Source organism: Lissotriton helveticus, chromosome 10 (assembly GCF_964261635.1).
Source record: "Lissotriton helveticus chromosome 10, aLisHel1.1, whole genome shotgun sequence".
NCBI classification, from domain to species: Eukaryota; Metazoa; Chordata; class Amphibia; order Caudata; family Salamandridae; genus Lissotriton; species Lissotriton helveticus.
Window position 1 is genome coordinate 165358641 of NC_136071.1, and position 19459 is coordinate 165378099.

The 19459-nt window shown below is 43.5% G+C and overlaps 1 protein-coding gene across 2 annotated transcripts in view; it reads left to right on the forward strand.

The window, feature by feature from the left end:
- SDK1 (sidekick cell adhesion molecule 1) overlaps window positions 1–19459 on the forward strand; it is a 2171476-nt gene that overhangs the window by 1536036 nt on the left and 615981 nt on the right. For both annotated transcript variants that reach the window (XM_078665001.1, XM_078665002.1), the window contains exons 11-12: window positions 5325–5492; window positions 18188–18290. In XM_078665001.1, coding sequence (XP_078521127.1) covers window positions 5325–5492; window positions 18188–18290 — 271 coding nt within the window. The remainder of the gene's footprint in view (window positions 1–5324; window positions 5493–18187; window positions 18291–19459) is intronic.

A 19459-nucleotide genomic window follows, 5' to 3' on the forward strand; every position in this document is an offset into this window, starting at 1 on the left:
ATCAGTTCCTGGATGATGTGCAATAAAGCCCGTTCCCCCGCCGGTGCTATTTTGTACTGTGGGATGCGTGGTAGTTTAGCGCCTTGCTTCAACGTGATGTGAACTGGGGGTATGTCCAGTTCACCCACATCTGCGTCCCCTGTCGCCCAAAGGGAGGTTGGGACGCCATCGAACTCCGGTGGGAGTCGTTCATTTTTCGTAAAACATTGTTTAACAGGTGTTACAGAGGGACGTATAGTTAAATAGACCCCATCCGCAGAACAATGTATAGTAGCATTCAATCTTTTCAGCATATCCAATCCCAACAGGTTCTCCCCACAATTCGATGTCAATAAGAAAGGAGTGTCCATAGTGGCTGGACCAATCGTAAAGGGGATAGGTTTAGAGATGGGGCTTACAACGGGGACTCCGGAAAAACCCACCGAAACATTGTTTTGCCCGGACAGAGCTGCCCCTGGAACCAATGATCGAGCAACGGAACTGTTCATTGCTCCTGTGTCAATTAGAAAATTTTCAGATGTCCCCAACACTTCCCCTCTGATGTAGGGTCCCCTCTGATTGACCGGAATTGACACATGGCCCCCCCTCTGTCCCTGGCTATCCTATGCTGGGGCATATTCATCATCATTCCCTTCGGCATAGTCACCATGATAGTATTGTCTGCGTTGGGTGTTATCGAAGTGGTTCCTTTCTGACCTGTCTTGTTGAACGTCTCTGTACTCGTCTCTATGCATATCACCTCGGTCGGGGCCCCCTCGTCCTCTACCTCGTCCGCGATTTGCTGCGTTCTGGCGGCCAAGTATGGACACTGAGCCTTCCAGTGTCCCTCCTCTTTACAATAGGAACATTGGTTGATGCCTATTGACGGGGCTCCTCCTGAACCCCTTCCTGTCCCCGCCCCTCTCGTCATTGGGCCCCGACCACCTCTACCTCCTCCTTGCCCTCGAACCACTTGCTGTAACAGTACTCGGGTCTTCAGATCCTTAACCTTTTTATCCACCTTATCCTTATTTTCATTTTCTCTATGCTCGTAGTACTGGGCCATGCTGAGTATTACAGACGGGGAAGAGGTAGTCCAGGTACTCTCTGCCGCCTCCAGTCGTGCTGAAATTTCCGGAGCCAGGTTCGTAACGAACCTGTTAACGAACAACCTTGTGCCCCCTTCTGTGGCCAAATCTTGTCCACTAAAATCAATAAAAACCTCTTCGAACCTGGTAAAGAAGTCGGACACACTTTCGTCCTTCTTTTGTCTACAGGCGGACAGTTTATCCCAATCGACTTTTCGGGGTGGGATCAGAGTATGCATGAAAGTTATTATTTTCGCTGGAAGAGAAGTTATTTCCACTCTGGGTTTGTCCCCTGGTTTGCGATCCTGGTCCCAGCCCCTTAACTCTTCCCACGTGCCACCAAATTCAGCATGATTAGAATCGTGCACCTGTCGCCATATATCAACCGGTACTAGCAGTCCGAAGAACAATTCAACATCGGCTAAAGTCATTACAGCGGATGCAGCTGCTTCGGTCAATTCTTTGTAGTACGCAGTAGGATTCTTTCGGGGATCTGGCAGCTGAGATTTCAACGCCAGTACTTCACTTCTTTTCCATGGGGTATAAACCCACTGTTCCTGGAACCGAGCCGCCACCCCTTGTCGTATGATCGCCTGGTTACCATCTCGTTGTTCGGGGATTTCGGGATGATAGATTGGGTGTACTTCTCGCATAGGGTATTGCGTAGTCCACTGTGGACTTTTCAAGAATAATCTGTCGCGATATTGTACCAAAGTGTCTACATTCTTAAATACTTCTTCCGGTGTTAGGCTAAATTTATGGGCCCAATCTCTGATAGTATACAGGATCTGGGGGGCTGTCCCGTCCCTAAAGCTTATTTCCCAATACCCAATGAGCGAATTGGACATTTCGTATAGCACATGTTGTTGCATGACTGGCTCTAAATCCTTCACAGTACTCCATATGTCAATCAGGGTATATACTTCATTCCGCACCCACTTGACAGCCTGGTCTCCTAATGCTTCTTTTTCGCCATATTCTACGGATGCTCTAGTGAACAAACGCTTGCCATCTAGGCCCCCTACAGCTCCCCTCGGGGTCGGGTCAAACCCTCTGGGTGTAATACAAGCTCGGGGGGAGGATATCTCCGGCATAGGGAGACTCAAGTGCGTCTGAGGGGAAGTGATCAGTTGTGTAGACTCGGGGACAAGCGTAGCCAAGGCCCCACCTTGAGGTGAGGAAACATCGTTATTTTGTTCATTGATAACGGAGCCCCGTTCCTCGGGCGCAGATGCCCGTGGTCTAACTTCTGGCTGGACAGGTATTGCAGGGTATATACGCTCCGGGGCATATGGTGGGGGAGGCCTTGCATTTAACAATTCCTCAATCTCATCTTCCGCCCCTTCTCTGGCTACATAACATTGGTCTACCTGCAGTTTAAACCGCCTGTCTGCAATTTCAATATTTTGTTCTACCTTATTTTTGTCATATGCGATAGCCTTCTGAGTAATAGTCTGTCCCTGCTCTATCTTCATTAATTTTTCAGATCGAATGCGTCGTCTCTTAGCTTCTTTCTGCCATTTGTTAAGGGTGTCGAACATCGACTGCCGGCTGCGTTTAATAAAAAGACGTTCTTGTAAATATGCCAGTTTTTGTTCATCGAAAGACCCTGTTTTTGGCCACTGTAATTCTATATTGTCCTTAGTGTATTTATGCCACAGAGAGTTAAAGATGAGGGGGCCAATACCATGCTTACAATACATAAAGTGGCTAGGTGTCCCCTCTGGGGGGTTCGGCTGACTCTCGTCTAACCTCCCTTCCTCACTATGGACACAACCAAAACACAATTTGCTAAGGAACGGCATATTGTATTATCTAGTTTCTGGCTGAAAAGGAATTTCTCCGTTAGTACAAATTCAACAAATTAAATATCACGTTATCCTTACGCTTTCATTCTCATGGCCATGACACCCATCATCCTCACATCCGTATTTTCCTTATACATCAGACAAACGTAAAACGTGACACATAAGTTCCTGCAATTGCAATCGAAAAAGTGGAGCCCGTCGGCTCCCACTCGTGGAGAACTCTTCTGCTAATTTATTCAAAAGGCTGCAAAAACACGACCAACAACAGTCTCGTCCTCAGACTGCCTAAAGATGGTTACACAGGTTTTAAACCACAGACCGGTCTACAGGCCATCCGACAGCATTCATGGTTCACCTCCCGAACTGTTCTGGCTAAGCCCGCGTTTCAGCGCCGCTCCAGATTTGTCCGGGTGCTACCCAATCTCAACCATCGGCTTTCCCGAGAACAGTCCGGCCGAGCAGGAACCGCAGTTCCCCTAGGCGTATAATCCTTATCTTTAGTGTACCCAGAGCGTTCGCACGTGCAGTTCCACACTGCCCCCGTCGAACCTCCGACCAAATCCTCTCTGTGCCAACTAATGCAAAGTCAGAGTTTCTCCGTGACCATGGGCCACCAAATGCTTAAATCCCGTTATTTAAATCTACATATGCAATTCAACATATAACGAGACACAACACTCACCTGGTGCACGCAGGTTTGCCGGAACGTTCTTCACTGCCGACGTTTGCCCAGTATCAGCGCTGTAGGTTCTCGGGTTGCACCCGAAGGACTCCGGCGTGGGGTTACTAGCAGCTGAAGCCCTCCGGATCGGGAGGGCAGAGCAAAACCCCAATTTCTTATGCGTCTGGTCTGCAACTCTCCCGATCAAGAGGACCCCTTTCGACGTCGCCTGTGGCTACACAGGGACGACCCCAACGCGGAGTCCCGGCGGAGTCGCCAACTGAAGTACCGAAAAATATATGATCCCCTCCCAACAATAATCATTACATTACCAAGTCCCTTATCATTACAAATAAGCAGTCGGTCGGCAGTGTAGAAGGTTCAAGCGTTTATTAGACAAACACAAACTCTGCCAGAGGAGCTCCTTGCGACCTGACCCAAAAGGTCCGCCAAGAAGACTGCTGGCACATTGTCAGCACATCACATATATACAATTGCGTTGGCACCGGCATGGCCTAACATGGAAAAATACAAATTGGTACAAGCTAGTACAGTAATAGGAAAGCCCATATAAGGCACACAAAGAGCTCCTGATTTCGCTCAGGCAGCAAGGTCAGACGGGTGACTCCCTTCTGTCTTCTCAGAGACAAACCACCCTGCACCCCTCCCGGAATGTGCTTATCGGCCCTTCCTCGGCTAACTACGACCTTGCCGAGCCTACCGAGCTGAAACAGCAGTTTCTGCAACAGTTGGTTTCTTTCCCAGGAGCAGGGCCTTTAGAGCTAAGGGAGAATAAGGCCTGTGCATGTACGATACTAAAGAGGGCCATAATATGGTATTCATATAGCGTAACGTGGCATGAAGCTAAGTGAAAGAAAATACCGTAAATACTAATTATGCATGTCTACAGTGTGAGTTTAGTGACACCATGCTAATCCTAACATATCGATTATCAATACTACGTGATCAGGAATCGATTCTGGTACCTCAAAGCTACGGTCAAACTACGATCACGACTTCATAGTGACATCCACATTGGTCGGTGATTCGAAACCATGACTTTGTTAAATTACAAACACTTTGGCCATGTAGCTGAACCAGAAAATAAATCTGAGAGCCACCCGCGAAGTCGGTTTCCCTGTGCTCTAATGGGGCCACTGATGACAGGTCTGCAACATAAAAAACATTTACTTAAATAAACACTGCCTGAAATTCAAAATACTTCATACACGTGCATACAGATCTATACAGAATAATTCCATGCCATCTACAAGACACGTTAAGCATTAGATACCTCCTTAAAACCCACACTCGGCCACCCAGGCACTGGTGGAACCGCCCCAATACAGGAAATCAACAATGGTGAACAGGAGGTTCACTAGCTGCAGGCATAAGATCAAGACCCATCACTTTATAAAACAAAAAAGTAAAATACAATGTTAACCCCTTCCAAAGATACCTAAAACCCTTTCCTTGAAAATGCCACCTGTAGTGTTTAATCCCTACTGTGTAACCTGAAAAGTGCTTTGGGTTATATTCGTGTTTAAGTGCAATGCAAAAGAATAAAAAAACATGCAAATATGTGGCTTTTTTTTATAGGGCACTGAAATGTTTCTGTTGTCCCCAGATTTATTCTGACTTTCTATTTCAAATATTTTAGTTGTCCTCCAACGCTATTTTGTATCTTTGCTGTATTTCTAAATGTCTAAAATGCCATTTAAAATGTATTTTGCTTAGTGGTTTGTTCACCTATTTTTGATTAGGAGCTTCTGTACTTATGTGTTGCAGGTAACCGGATCTTAGCCAGCGGCTCTGTTCGGATTCCTAGGTTTATCCTGCTCGAGTCTGGTGGGCTGCAGATTACGCCTGTGTTTCTGCAAGATGCTGGCAACTACTCCTGCTATGCTGTGAACTCAGAGGGTGCCATCAATGGATCTGCCACGTTGACTGTGTGGAGTAAGTACAAGGTTGCCTTGAAACCTTTTCCCCTACCTAAGTAGACTTGGGAGGAAGCGGAGAAAACAATTGTTTTCTGCTTTAATATTTTTTTTATTGGATTCTTGTTATTAACTGACTCTTCCATAATCATTCTTTGCTTGCTTCTCAAGTTCCTCTATCTCACAGCATTACCTACTGTTTTTGGGTCGTACAGATTTCACACCAATAGCTTCTTGATCTCTCTCACCCACAAGCTTTTGCTCTGGAATTAAGGATACTCGAATTATACAGACTTTATTGCTGTAAATTGTTCCATTGTGATTTGATTACCTTTTCTCATGACTTTGAGAAATCAATGAAACAATTTATTATCTATCTCAGCCTGGTAGACTTTGCAAAATGGATGCCATAGTCTGAGCTGCGAGGGAGCTGCCACTCTGTCTAAATAGCACTTCCCTTATAGATAAACCAGTTTCAGTGATTTCAACGTAGACTCACCTTTGGTAACTTGTACTTACCAACCAGGTAACCCACGCAGAAACTGCATGTTCTGTGCTTTGCAAACCAACGAATGCAGCAAGATATTATGAAATGAAGACCTTGCATGGCCACACTAGGCTTAAGCAGAAGGAAATATTAATAGAAAGGCCACCAAAACAAAGAACAAGCATTGGCTAAGCCAATAGGTCTCACTTGCCTTTTCGATGACAAGCTGGGCCTATTGGCTTTGATGTTCTTTTTTATTGTAGCTTGCAGAAGCCAACATGATGAATAAAGTGCAGCACTTGAACTGCCCAGCGGAAGAAGATAACTCTTGCAAATTCTCTTTCTGTATGTTTTGTATGAAATAGGGAAGCCTGCCAGAAAGGTAAATCTGTCTGTAATTAGACCTTAAAGTATCCAATTAGCAATCCCAAAAGAAGAGTAATTTCTCACCCGTGGCCAGTGATTGTTCTCTCCTCATTATACAGTAGCGATATACAATGCTGATTTCTGTGATGGAACGCCGCCCCCTCACAATTTCCGTCACAGTGTGGTCACACGTTAATGGCGATCAGGAAAGGAGTTGGCAGTGAATATTGCATGAAATGAAGCACATTGCAGTATGTGTGGAATTTACTTTTTAGGTCTGGTATCGAGTGCAAAAGGAGATACATTGGTATCATATGCAGTGGCAACCACTGCAAAATGCAGCTAATTATGCTTATATTCATTACTTTACTTATATTATATTGTGGCAAATATATTGCCTTAATGCTTTGGACTCTGTAACAAATAAAATCATGTTAACAGATGAAGTTAACTGGGGTACTTGGTGTAAGTGAAATGATGGTAGGTTGGAAGTCCAGTTTTGGGGGGAAAGGGCTGGTAACACAATTATATACACATTACATATTGTCATCTCGGCTTATCCAGGAGCTGATTTGCCACCAATCAGGTGTTGAAAGCATTGCAGGTCCAAGCATGAATTTCGATTGGTGGACTTTCAAGGCATGACACCATTAAAAGTTACTGCAGGGTGCAGGGGAAAAGGGGTTTAGTCAAGACTCGGAGTGAGCAATTACTCCAAGTGGCTGTGTCCGTGGTTTGTCCTTAATTCTACTAAGAGACAATGACATGTTTTAAAACCTGCTAGACGGCCTCTTAACTAAGGTCCGTACAGGAGCACAGATGAAGATATGGTATCTGGCTCCCTGGATGTAATTTTTGGCTACAGTTCTGAACCTGGTTAGATACCGCTGTGGCTTGTTTGCCTGTTCAGACCTGTGTCATGGCTCAAATCCTGGCAAAGCAACCTCTGCCGTTCTTTCAGCTGAGGTTGTTAAAATGAGTGCAGTTGGTTTGGATGATACTAAAATAACATGATTTGCTAAGACTTGTCTATATAGTGCTGAGCTGCCAAACCGGAGATCAAGAAGTCCTGAGAGAGACAGACGTTTTATGTTTCTTCATTCCAGAAGCACACATGCTAGAAACACTCAGGGATGTATAGCTTCTTTACATCCACTTTTAAGCCAAGACAATTAACTTATATCTCCCGAGATACATGTAAAACACGTTGAGTGCCATTGGCATACAGGTGAAAATTGACCTCCAGCTTATGGAATAGAAATATGCCCTGTCCTACGTCTGAATGTTGTGAGGGCCTCCATCTAAGATCTGTCTGATAGGAACAATGTCAGCCATTCCAGTAGTGTGCTCTAGAAACAGATTGGATAGGCAATGTTCAGTGCATACTAGGATTCTGATCAACTTGCAGTGTGGGCCCATTTCCACACCCTGTAGTTTATCACTTACATCTTGCTCCAGACAGTTCTGTTGCTGCTCGTCCAGCTTGGTCCAGATATCCTCTTCAATGTGACTTTAGTCTTGGTGTCAGATGATTTACATCTGCTAGGACACGGTCTCTGGCTCTTCCTCGGACCAAGATTTTTGCCCCCTTATTCCACTAAATTTGAAAACCAAACACCTGAGAAAATAGATTTTCGGGTTCTAAAATGTTATGATCTCTGAGCTTCACATGTAGTTGATCTGTGGTTCCAAAATGTTAAGCTCTCTGAGCTTCACATGGAGGGAATCTGTGCACTCAGTAAAGACTTTAATAGGATTTAGTACAAGAGAAAAAGATAATTTCAGACATTCGAGCAACCACGACATGGTCCTTCAAAATATAGTCTTAAAGCACCCTGTTAATGTACCCTAATAAGACCTAAGCTTTAGAAACGATTTCTGTGTCTCACGCATTTTAATTAACCCTAGGAATCGAGTATCTAAAGACTTCCTTATGCACTTAGTAGTGTTTTATATTTCTTCAGGTTGTAATATTCAAGGTGCCCTAATTACAGGAAGGATTTGGGCTTCTCTCCAAAAGAAGGCAAAATATCATCTGTGACTTTATAGTGGATTATATTAATAAGTGGTGTCAGTGGCAATATGGGCTGCCCTAGCTTCTGCCTACGAGCACTGAGCTTGGGTGCATCATCCGCAACAGATACAAAGTTCAGAGAATTTGTTATTGTCACTGTATTGTTGAAATCTGCTTTCAATCTGCAGTCTGTACCTCCGAAAACGTACTTTATATTTTAGTCTGGCCACTGTGTTATATGTATTTGTAATTAAGGAACACAGGACATCAAATTAAGTCAGGCCCACCAGCGGCCCATGCAGGTAAGAGCGGTGGGGCCGGGTGGGGGGGGGATTTCGACAGACGACGAGGGAAAATTAATTATTTATTTAATCTTCCCTCGTGGTCGTCTGTCCAATCCCCCCCTAACCCGGCCTCACCACTCTTACCTGCACAGGCCGCTGCTGGTCAGGCCTACCTCATTCAGGTATTCCATTATGTGACCTATTGTATATTTGTCTGCAGTTTAATATAGATTGAGTACATATTGGGCTATAGGTGCTAGTATGTATTGGAGGATGGGACAGAACATAGATTTTAGCTTTAGTTTACTCTCTCCTGCTCCAGTCATTGCAGAACCTGTCATTGCCAATAGACTAGTTGTTTCCTGATTTGTTGTTCTCTTTCCTGGTTTGTGTCCAATTCATAACTGTAATAAAGTTACATCCTCAGTTCTTAAATTGCTCTTTTTATGAGCGCGTTGCTTCATTGTTTTTTTGTTTTATTATTCTTGTTTTCAATTTCTGCGTGTAATTTGGTTAGTTTCAATTTCATTATGTGTTTGTAAAAATCGAATTTAGTGTCTGTCGAGTTAATGTGAGCCTTCGGGCAGGAATTCAGTCTTTTCTCCGTAGAAAAGGATGCACTCGTTTGAAATTCACAGACAGATAAAGTGGAGAACTTTTAACTGAATTTATTGGCAGTGGCTGTGACAAACTGAGTCCCAAATCCTTAGCAAACCGATGACAAGCTTATCTTGAGTTAATAGTTTAAAAAACAGTTAAAAAACAGACCTGTTTTGACCTTGAACAAGCCCTGCTGTTGAAAACGCGTTGGTTGGTATTTTCGTATGCCTGATTAAGGATGTTAAATTAATCCCCCCACGGGGTGCGGTGCAAACCCTTTACCATATTACCACAAAAATAGATTCTGGGATACTCCCCACACAAATGTCACATTATTCTAAGATTAAGTAAAATACGGTTTACAACTTGTTTGGAATTTGTGTATGTTGAATAAATATTTGATCTATGGAGTCTAGCCCAAGAATATTTATGCCACATGAATGCTAAAGCAAATCTTTTCGGTTTTATTTAGTTAAGGATCAGGTTGCATGAAATCGGATCAGCATACAATGCTTATTTCAATATGCATGGCAGCATGATGCACAGCAGTTCTAACATTATTAAAAGGCATTACATGTGAATCTTTTTATGTCCTCCTGCCCCAAGTATTACCCTTGTAATTTGAGTTTCAATTTCAAGAGACCTTCCTTTGGTGGTAATGCACACTTGTAGAGAACTGGAGCTACACTCCGTTTCCTTTCAGATTTATTTAAGGATTTTATTTATTTAGAAATCAATATTTTAACAGTTGAATTTATTTCATGCATCCATTAAATGTCATACGCTTTTTGGGTTAAAAACCTTTCATCAGGACTAATTGTTATACTTTCACATGTTTTGGCTGAATTAAAAAGATGGGTAGTTTACTGTCAAATAAAATAATTAGATCATGTACTTCATCACAGTAGTTCATATCATAATTTTGAAAGAAGGGAATCCCAAAAGGAAAAGGTTGTAATATGTTTCCCATATCATCCTTTGATGGTAGGTGGTAGGGATTTTTATTGGGCACACCCTTCCCTTGGTTCCCTTCTACCGATTCCCCCTCAGCCCTGAACGAGGGGCTCGCTTGCAAATAGAGTATGCTTTGGTGGGTGAGGGATGGCCAGTGATGAAGCATGACACCCCGCGGTGTGTGTGAGGTCATCCCGTTACTTTTTATAAATGCCCATAGAACCAAGAAAGTATTGTGCCAGTAATTTTAAGTTCACCCATATTAGAGGAAATTCCTATATAGCAGGTTTATTGTGTCTATAATTAGGGTTTAAAAAACAGAAGGGCATGATAGGAGAGCACAAACGATCTGCCATAAAAAAATCTCTCCTCTTCCCTTGGCCCCCATTACGTGTAGGGGCAATTGTGATAGACAAAAACAATTTGCACCAAGCAAATGCTCAACCATTGACGTATTTATATAATTCCTAATCACTTGTAGAAAAGTTTTTAATTTTGTTTTTTTATTAGTATATACTTTATTAATTTTAATTGATTCATTTTGATATTATTTAATTTTGTAAAACAGTTGTGGACCCCCTGAGTAGGCCTCCTGGGCCCCCAGGGTTCCTTGGACCACAGTTGCTAACACATGCAGGGCAAGCACATTAAAGTCAGGCAAGAAACGAAAAGTGGACTGCATTGAAGGCTGTATTGGCTACAATGCTGTACTGGCTTTGTTTCCAGTTTACATAAAGGTTGAACAGCGAAGGTGCTTTCAATATAGTCCTACTTCAGTTTCTATTACATAGAAAGAGACTATAACGAAGGCTTATTTGTCACTGATCTCATTTTGAGATAGAAACAAAAAGTGGATGGTATTAAAAGCAAGAGAGCCATCATAGTAGCTCCACCTTCGATTTCCATGCAACAAAAAAATACTTGGTCCCCAACACATTTATGAGAAGCTACCGGGAGGGAAAGGTGGGTAGAGTTAATATTGAGTGCACAGGGGTTCGATGGGCAGGAGGCAGATAGGACAGGGTGGTGGGCAGGGGAACTTGAAGCACGCACACGAATGAGTGAGGGGTGGAAGGGATAAACAAATGAGTGGCAGGCAGGGGAGCTAGGAGAATACTGTGAAAATAGATGAAGAACAGCTAGACAAAATGGAGGGAGCGAGAAGGGCAGACAGAGGGAGGGCATTATTTGTAAAGTAAACACTCATGCAGTTCATCGTAAGTGCTCGAATGGAAAGGAGAACATACAACCAAACATCCAATAGCATTAGGTGAGAGATGAATACTTTACTGTGCTGAGCCAAGAAGTGATTGATAAAGTCTCAAGCCAGTGGCTAAAAAAGGAAGGTCAAAGTAAGCCACTGGTTGAAAGGCGCGCCCCAAAGCCCACTCTCTCTATACGTTACCTTTAAGTCTGTTTGATGCTCTGCTATCAAACACCAGCTCTGAAAAGGCCAGGGGCTTGTTTGATTCCTGTATATTCAGGTAACTGTTGGCTTCACAGCACTTGTACTGTGCTTCGAAATGATAACATTAGCTGGTCAATGTGAGACTAATGCATTTTTCTCCGTTTTTTCAGACCTCCACATATTTTGCAGATTCTCTGGTACTGCTCCTATTGTGACATTAATGAAAAGAAGCCTGAATACCTTTATACCAAGAAGCCCCACCTGCAAACCCTCTTGCACACCAAGCATTCCCTCAAACCAAAACATTAGACTGTAGTGCTGAGAAATATGCCATCTAATGCACCGAAATGAACTGTCTGTTGGTTTGAGAGGCTTTGATAAATGTAGTGCTCCTGTGGCTATTTTTCTATCAGACAAGTTACAGGATGGATTTGCTGGTACACCCCAGGCGCTGTAACCTTTTGTGTAGCTGCCATTAAAAAATGTGTCCACAGCCAATTTAAATGCATGCTGTGTCGCTTCTACATTTGCTGCCTCACTCCTACGTCGGCTTGCCACTTCCACTGAACAATGTTTCCTAATATCCCTTCTTAACCCATAACCCCTGAGCTCCAGTATAAATCCCCAGGTTCCATTAGACTTCACTGAATGAAATAATTAAATGTGAGGCTTCACTTGGAGGCTGTCATATTCAGTCGCCTAAGCCTCCTCGCCCGCCGCCGTGCTTTTCATCTCGTCTTGTAGGACTAATGATGCTGATCTCATTCCCTGTCTCTTACATGTCACCCTAGACATTATCTTCCACACCCTCCACTGAAGAACCTAAATGTTTTCACTATGTCTCCAAGGTGGAGAATTGAATTAATTAGATGGTCACTATACGGGATTGATAGTATTAGATATCGCTGAACAATCATGGTCAGTATAAGAATTTGAAGAAAAAAAACTTTACACGAAATGGCTTGATTCCCTGAAAAAGTCAGAAATCTGCACCTATAAGTTTTACTGCATCGCACATATGCAGATTTAAGACTTTTTGTAATTCTTACAAATGCCAAAGTTATGCCTCCAAACTTGCGCTATTCTACCTTTCCAGGTGTGATCTTGAAAAGGTTTTGAGAATTTCTTTTTCTCAGGTTAAAATGTACACACATATATTTCTTTATGAAGGTGAAAAAAAGGAGCAAATCCACCTTCTAATATGTTATCTTCATGGTTAAAAAGCATTTTTCCTGGGGGAGGAATCCAATTTTGGAAGGCTTTCCTTTCCTTTCTGGTCTTTCAAAAGCATTTTCTCCTGACGTTGTCAAGAGTTAATCTCCCAAGATTTACAGGGAGGGAAGGTCTCGAGGGGGAGTTTGTAATTACATAGAGGTACATCGGTAGATTTCTCAGTGATCACAAATTTACAATGCACTTCCTCCCCAGAACAGTTATTGAAGTTCCAGTCAGCTATCTCAGGACAAGATTTACTCACATGGAAACATTTGGGTGAATAAATGCCTTTATCAGGGTCCAAGAACATGTGTGCGTTACAACCTCAAATAGCTTTGAGTCGGACCCAGTGCGTTTTGCTGTAAACCTATGAGTGCACCATCTGAAAGTGCTGTCAACTAGGTTCTGGTTAGAGAACTAAGAAGTTCAACTCTGGTGACCTGTGATCTGCCAATGTTAACTTTGTTTAGGGCCACAAAATGACAGCATTTGAGCTGCATGCTTCCCGCACTGAAGTTAAACCTACGGGTGCAGTCACAAGTGTGGGTTTATAGCGTGCTATGACAAGGTGTTGGACAAACAGCAGACAAGACTGCGGTGGAAGCCATATCCACATGAAAGATTGTGGGTGATTAAGGACATGGATGGTGGTGTTTTAAGGTATAACCCTGAACAGAGATATAAAGATCAAGGAGAAAGCCTCATACAGAGGGCTCTAAGGAACTCGTGCATGCAAGGAGAAGTGGATGACCTGATATTCCAACTCCATGGGCCTATTTCTGGGCTGGCAGTCCTCTGACCCTCAAACCTGATAAGAAGCGGCAACACGTTTTTATTCTGACACGTCCCAGGAAAATCCCGTAGGGTCATATCTAATATCTGACTTACTCTGCACACATCTACTGGCCTTCCACTAACACTACAGAGGTGAGTACATGACAACCAAGGCAATAAGTCTCCTGGTTTCAGCTTCCAGTCCAAGAAACTAAATGAAGAAACAAATCTGCTAACGGAACTGGAAAAAGCACCTGTCCGCAGGCCAACTTAAACTTCTCCGCCAGGCCAGAAACGCCTAAAACAAGAAAATCCTCAACTCTAAAAAAGAATTCTTCAGAACAGAACTGGAGAATGCCAAGAATAGACCTTGCAAGTTATTCGAGTTGGTCAAACACCAATCCAACAAACTAGCTAAAACGTCCAAAGAAACCCCTATATCTCTAATCCCATGCGAGCAATTTTCCTCCTTCTTCTGCAATAAAATTTCTGCCCTAGGAAAGGAACTCATGTCTGCTACCTATTCCCAAACTCCGCCAGCTCTACCTCCTCACTCGGCGCTGCCCTCCCAGACTTCCCTCAAAAACCAAGCACACTGGTCCAACTTTAAAGTCTATGATGAACAATCTGTCTCAAAAATTCTATCCTCTTTAAATCCCAACAATCACTTCAATGACCCTCTCCCTTCAAACTGCTTAGCCTCTGCCTCTCAGGCTATCATCCCTTCTTGGACTGCAATAATCAACGCCTCCCTCTTACAGGGATCGATACCTGACTCTCTCAAAGCCGGCGAGGTCATCCCCATCTTAAAAAAAACCTACGCTAGATCCTGCTTCACCTGACAACTACAGACCTATCTCTAACATCCCACTCCTAGCTAAAGTGCTGGAAAAATGTATACAACAGCTGTTGTGCCATCACATTACCAACTTCCACCTACTAGACGAGTTTCAATCCGGGTTCAGACCTGGGCGCAGCACGAAAACCACACTCTTCCACATCGTGGATGTTGCCCTTGACCAAGGCAAAACCTGTCTCCTAATCCTCCTGGACCTATCCTCGGCCTTCGATATAGTTAACCACGAAATTCTCCAGAATCGCTCACAGAGAGTCCTGATCAATGGCAACCTGTCCGCTCCCTCTCCGATCACGGTTAGAGTTCCTCAAGGATCAACCCTGTCCCCTACCCTCTACAATCTTTACCTTGAACCGCTTTCGGAGGTGCTGCGCACCGCCAATATCTCCTACCACATGTGTGCCAACGACACACAGCTCTACATCAAAATCTCTTCTCCAGAGGACATTCGCTCCCTGAATGAGGCCCTGAAGTTGACTGTTCACTGGCTCACATCTAACTAGCTTAAACTCAACGCTAAAAAAATGGAGTTCCCCTTAATCTCACCACCTAACGGCAATACAGACATTCAAGAATGGATCAAGGCTATCACAGCGCTAAACTGCTCTCCTACCATTGTGGACTCTGCTAAATCCCTTGGAATTACCTTAGACGGCAACCTGAACATGCGTGGCTATATCAACTCGATGGCCAAAACTGCCAGATTTCATTTGAACTACCTAAGAAACCTGAAACCATTCCTCAAAATCCCAGATCTAAAATCGGCAATTCAGGCTCTAGGCTAGAATATGGTTGCTCCACCCTCGCAGGCCTACCCAAGATCTATCTGGCACCCTTGAAAGCCTGCCTCAATGCCGCCGCCTGACTTCTAACTGGCTACAAGAAGTTCGACTATATCTCGCCCCACCTTAAAACTCTGAACTGGCTTACTCTTGAGGCCAGAATCCAATTTAAGCTGGCTTGCATCACCCACAAGGCTCTTTACTCCAAGTCCCCTGCATTTCTCGCCCAGAAACTCGTGATATCCGGATGAGTCAGAAACTCCTGGTCCACCAGAGACCTCTTGCTCCAACCCACACACTTCAGGAAAAAAGAACATGCAATCGGACCTTCTCTGGGGCTGCCCCAAGAATATGGAACTCACTCCCACCCACCATCAGAAGAATATCGTCTCAAGCACACTTCAAAAAGGAGGCCAAAACTTTCCTAATGGGCAAATTCCTCTCCTGGCACTCATGTTACAATCACCTCTGGAACCTGCTTCACCTATCACTACAGCACTATCCCTTGGCCTTTTCTCCTTATGATACCCACCCGGCACTTCCGAACAAACCTCCTGGGTGTTGAGACTGCTTTCTTTAGCTTAATGTATCGACTTCTTCTTACCCCTAAATATTATTATGATTGTTTGTTTTACCAATATATTGTATCTACCTGTCCCTATCCCTTTGGCTCTCTCCACCCCTATGTCCTTGTATCCCACCTGTTACTACTGTAAAGCGCTCTGATACCCTCACGGGTCTGGTTCACGCTCTATAAAACACTAAATAAATAAATAAAATATAGTAAAGTCATCTGCCATCTACAACACTATGCCTCTCAACCGGAAAAGATAGCCTCCTTTTTTTTTTTTGTTTAATATGGTGCTGGAACAAAAAGCTACTTGGCAGCACCTGTGTGTAGACTGAAGCTCAATCCATCTTAACTTCCCTTTTGAGGAGAGTTGGTAGAATTCCTGTGGCACTTTAAAAGCCCTTAACAATTCAGCCATTGGTAAGCCTATGGCTTGGCAGCGACAAATCCTTCTTTGCCAGGTACTTTATGGCAGCCTGCCTGGTTTCTTGTCTACAAAAAGTAAACTCATAGGAGTATATTTCAGTACAAACAAAACACTTTCAGGTGGTAGCTCACATAATCCTTTCCCTGAACGGATATGGCATGCCACACACACCATAAGCAGCCAAAGCCTACTTGAGTATCCTCAAATGACAAATAATTCTCAACTGTGATTCCTAATAGTAAATGCATGGATTTCCACCTTTGTTCATTAGGTCACTGGGTTTCTAGGGCATCGTCGCTCGCGTTCTCCAGTATCTTATTGCTCCATTTCTCTAAGGCCAATTCCCTGTAGCATTTAAGGCTTCATTGGTGTCCTCGCATATATAGATTTTTGACAAAAAGGTGGTCCCTAGAAGGGAATTGTAGCCCTTGACTTCCGCGGCAAAGTGTCAAGAAGTGGGTACAAACACCTCTAACACAAATAACTCAAAGTTAAATATTACAATACGAAAAAAAAACGTTTATTTGCTCTAAAAGGCCGTGTGTCTTTTAGAGCAAATATAGGTTTTATTTCATATTGTAATGAATTAGAATAAAAGTTCCTTAAACCAGAAAAGTAACAAATTCAATAAATATATAACTTTGAGTTATTTGTGTTAGAGGTGTTTGTACCCCCTTGTTGACACTTTGCCGTGGAAGTCAAGGGCTACAATTCCCTCAAAGGGACCACCTTTTTGCTAAAAATGATCCAGCCCAGGTCCCTGGATTTCTGGGTTGCCCCATTTGTTTTAGAGGACTCTGGTATATAGAAGCTGCCCCCAGGAGACTTGTTAAGTTACAAGGAAAGGTTTCTCATGGAGGAGCCACATCCCAAGCGGCACTGAGTATCATGAAGCCTTGGGGGTTTAAGTTGATGCTGCACTGCACATCTTCTGATAAAGTACTGAAAAATTGAGGATAGGTTTTGGATAAATATTAAATGACCTTTGCATATATTGTATATGTTAAAGTATTCTTATATTATATACATTAGAGACGCAAGCTCATGATGAGAATCAGCACACGCAACAAAACAGTGCCTTTTTGCTCATTTCTCCAATATTTTAACATCTGCTGCTTCAATCAGGTTCTCTGAATAGAATTTTATGTTCTGCTATGCTGTTTTCGCATAGTGCTGCATTCAAAAATTCAATTCAAACATTGAAATTGTATATACTCATATTGATGATTTACAGGAAGAGTAATCTTGAGAGCTGACATTTGGTTAGAATACTGTCAAAGCCATATAGTTGCCAGTGAGCAGTGGTCTTTTTCAGATGGAAGTTAGCTAACAATTCCCCCCCCCCCCCCCCTAATATGGAGTTTGTTCAATACCAGCTGTGCAGTAAAATGGTTCTAGTTACTGACTTCCTTTGCTTCTTGACTGCAATTTAGCCGCCATGCTGGCAGTACAGTGGTCATTTCAGCTTCACGGTCAATTATAAGGCCGTACATAAAGAGATACTGTCTATAACGGCAGATCAGTTTAGATGATGAAAAAAAACCATTAAATAGACTTTCAGTGGGTTGTTTTTGTTATAAGAAAAAAAAAACATTAATATAGGACTGTAATACTAGAATATGCAGTATGTCGTTTTTGTATTCCAGTCTATGTTCTTTTTTTAATATTACAGTTTATATTCTTTGTCACGTTTTTCAGAGGTGGGAAACTTGTCATTTGCTGGCATGCTTCCATTCCCATTAAATGTGTGATTTAAAATCACTGCAACATTTAAATTAAGTTGGCCAACTTTTGAGCTAGCATTAGGCGTCCAATATCTGCTCCTAGGTGTTATGCGAGCAGCCTGCTGGTATGAAATAGTGACGAGGGCAGACTTTAACGCTGAAGGATTTCAAAATGACACATGCACCACTCGGTGCCAAGGCGAGTCAGCAAATCTGTTTTTTTACATGAGCTGCGATTTGTGTCTTTTTCAGCTCGAACCTTCATTTCTCTGCCTCCCGAGGACTGCAGCGTTATAAAGGGAACCACGGCCACTCTGCAGTGTGGAGCAACCCACGACCCTCGGATCTCCGTCAGGTGGGTTTTGCGTTTTTTTTCTTTTTTTTTTTTCTTGGTCTTCTTGTTAAAAAGTTACATTTCACCAACCATCGGGAGGGATCTTTGAAATTGTAAAGGAACAGATTGAGGGCCCTGCTTTTTAGCAGCAGGCCCGTGATTGCAGCTTTCGTAAAGTTGTAGGCTAGGTCGTTAATCATAAAAATCCCATTTTCTCGTTCAGCTTTATGTATTATTTACAATGAGCTGTGTTCCACTTCATGACTCCAATACAGCTCGCCATGATTTCTCTGCCAAGGTTAATACACTATCAGTAAAACGGGCCTGTCAGGGGCGGATACTTACCGAGAGGAGAGCACTGAGAGATTGGATTGAATTTTAGACATTTTACTGGACAACTAAAACAGTGTAAGATTCGTCTCGGGGACACTCATTCGCAAGGAGGTGTAGATGCACTTAGAGAGTGTCCCTCTGATCCTGGGCCCTTTTTGGTGTCCATCAAAGTTCTACCCCGCTCAGATACAATCCGGAAGGGTTATCCGCGCCGTGACCCACACCACAGGCGAGCCATGTCCTTGATGGGTGTTCTATCCGCGCCCTGACCTACACCACAGGGGTGCCATGTCCTTGATGGGTGTTCTATCCGTCTATTTGTGTATTGACCCACACCACAGGGGTGCCATGTCCTTGATGGGTGTTCTATCCGTGCATTGACCCACACCACAGGGGTGCCATGTTCTTGATGGTTGTTCTATCTGTGTGTTGACCCACACCACAGGCGTGCCATGTCCTTGATGGTTGTTCTATCTGTGCCTTGACCCACACCACAGGCGTGCCATGTCCTTGATGGGTGTTCTATCCGTGCATTGACCCACACCACAGGCGTGCCATGTCCTTGATGGGTGTTCTATCCGTGCATTGACTCACACCACAGGCGTGCCATGTCCTTGATGGGTGTTCTATCCACGCCCCGACCTACACCACAGGGGTGCCATGTCCTTGATGGGTGTTCTATCCGTGCATTGACCCACACCACAGGGGTGCCATGTTCTTGATGGTTGTTCTATCTGTGTGTTGACCCACTCCACAGTGGTGCCATGTCCTTGATCTGTGTTCTATTCGTGCATTGACCCACACCACAGGCGTGCCATGTCCTTGATGGGTGTTCTATCCTTGCATTGACCCACACC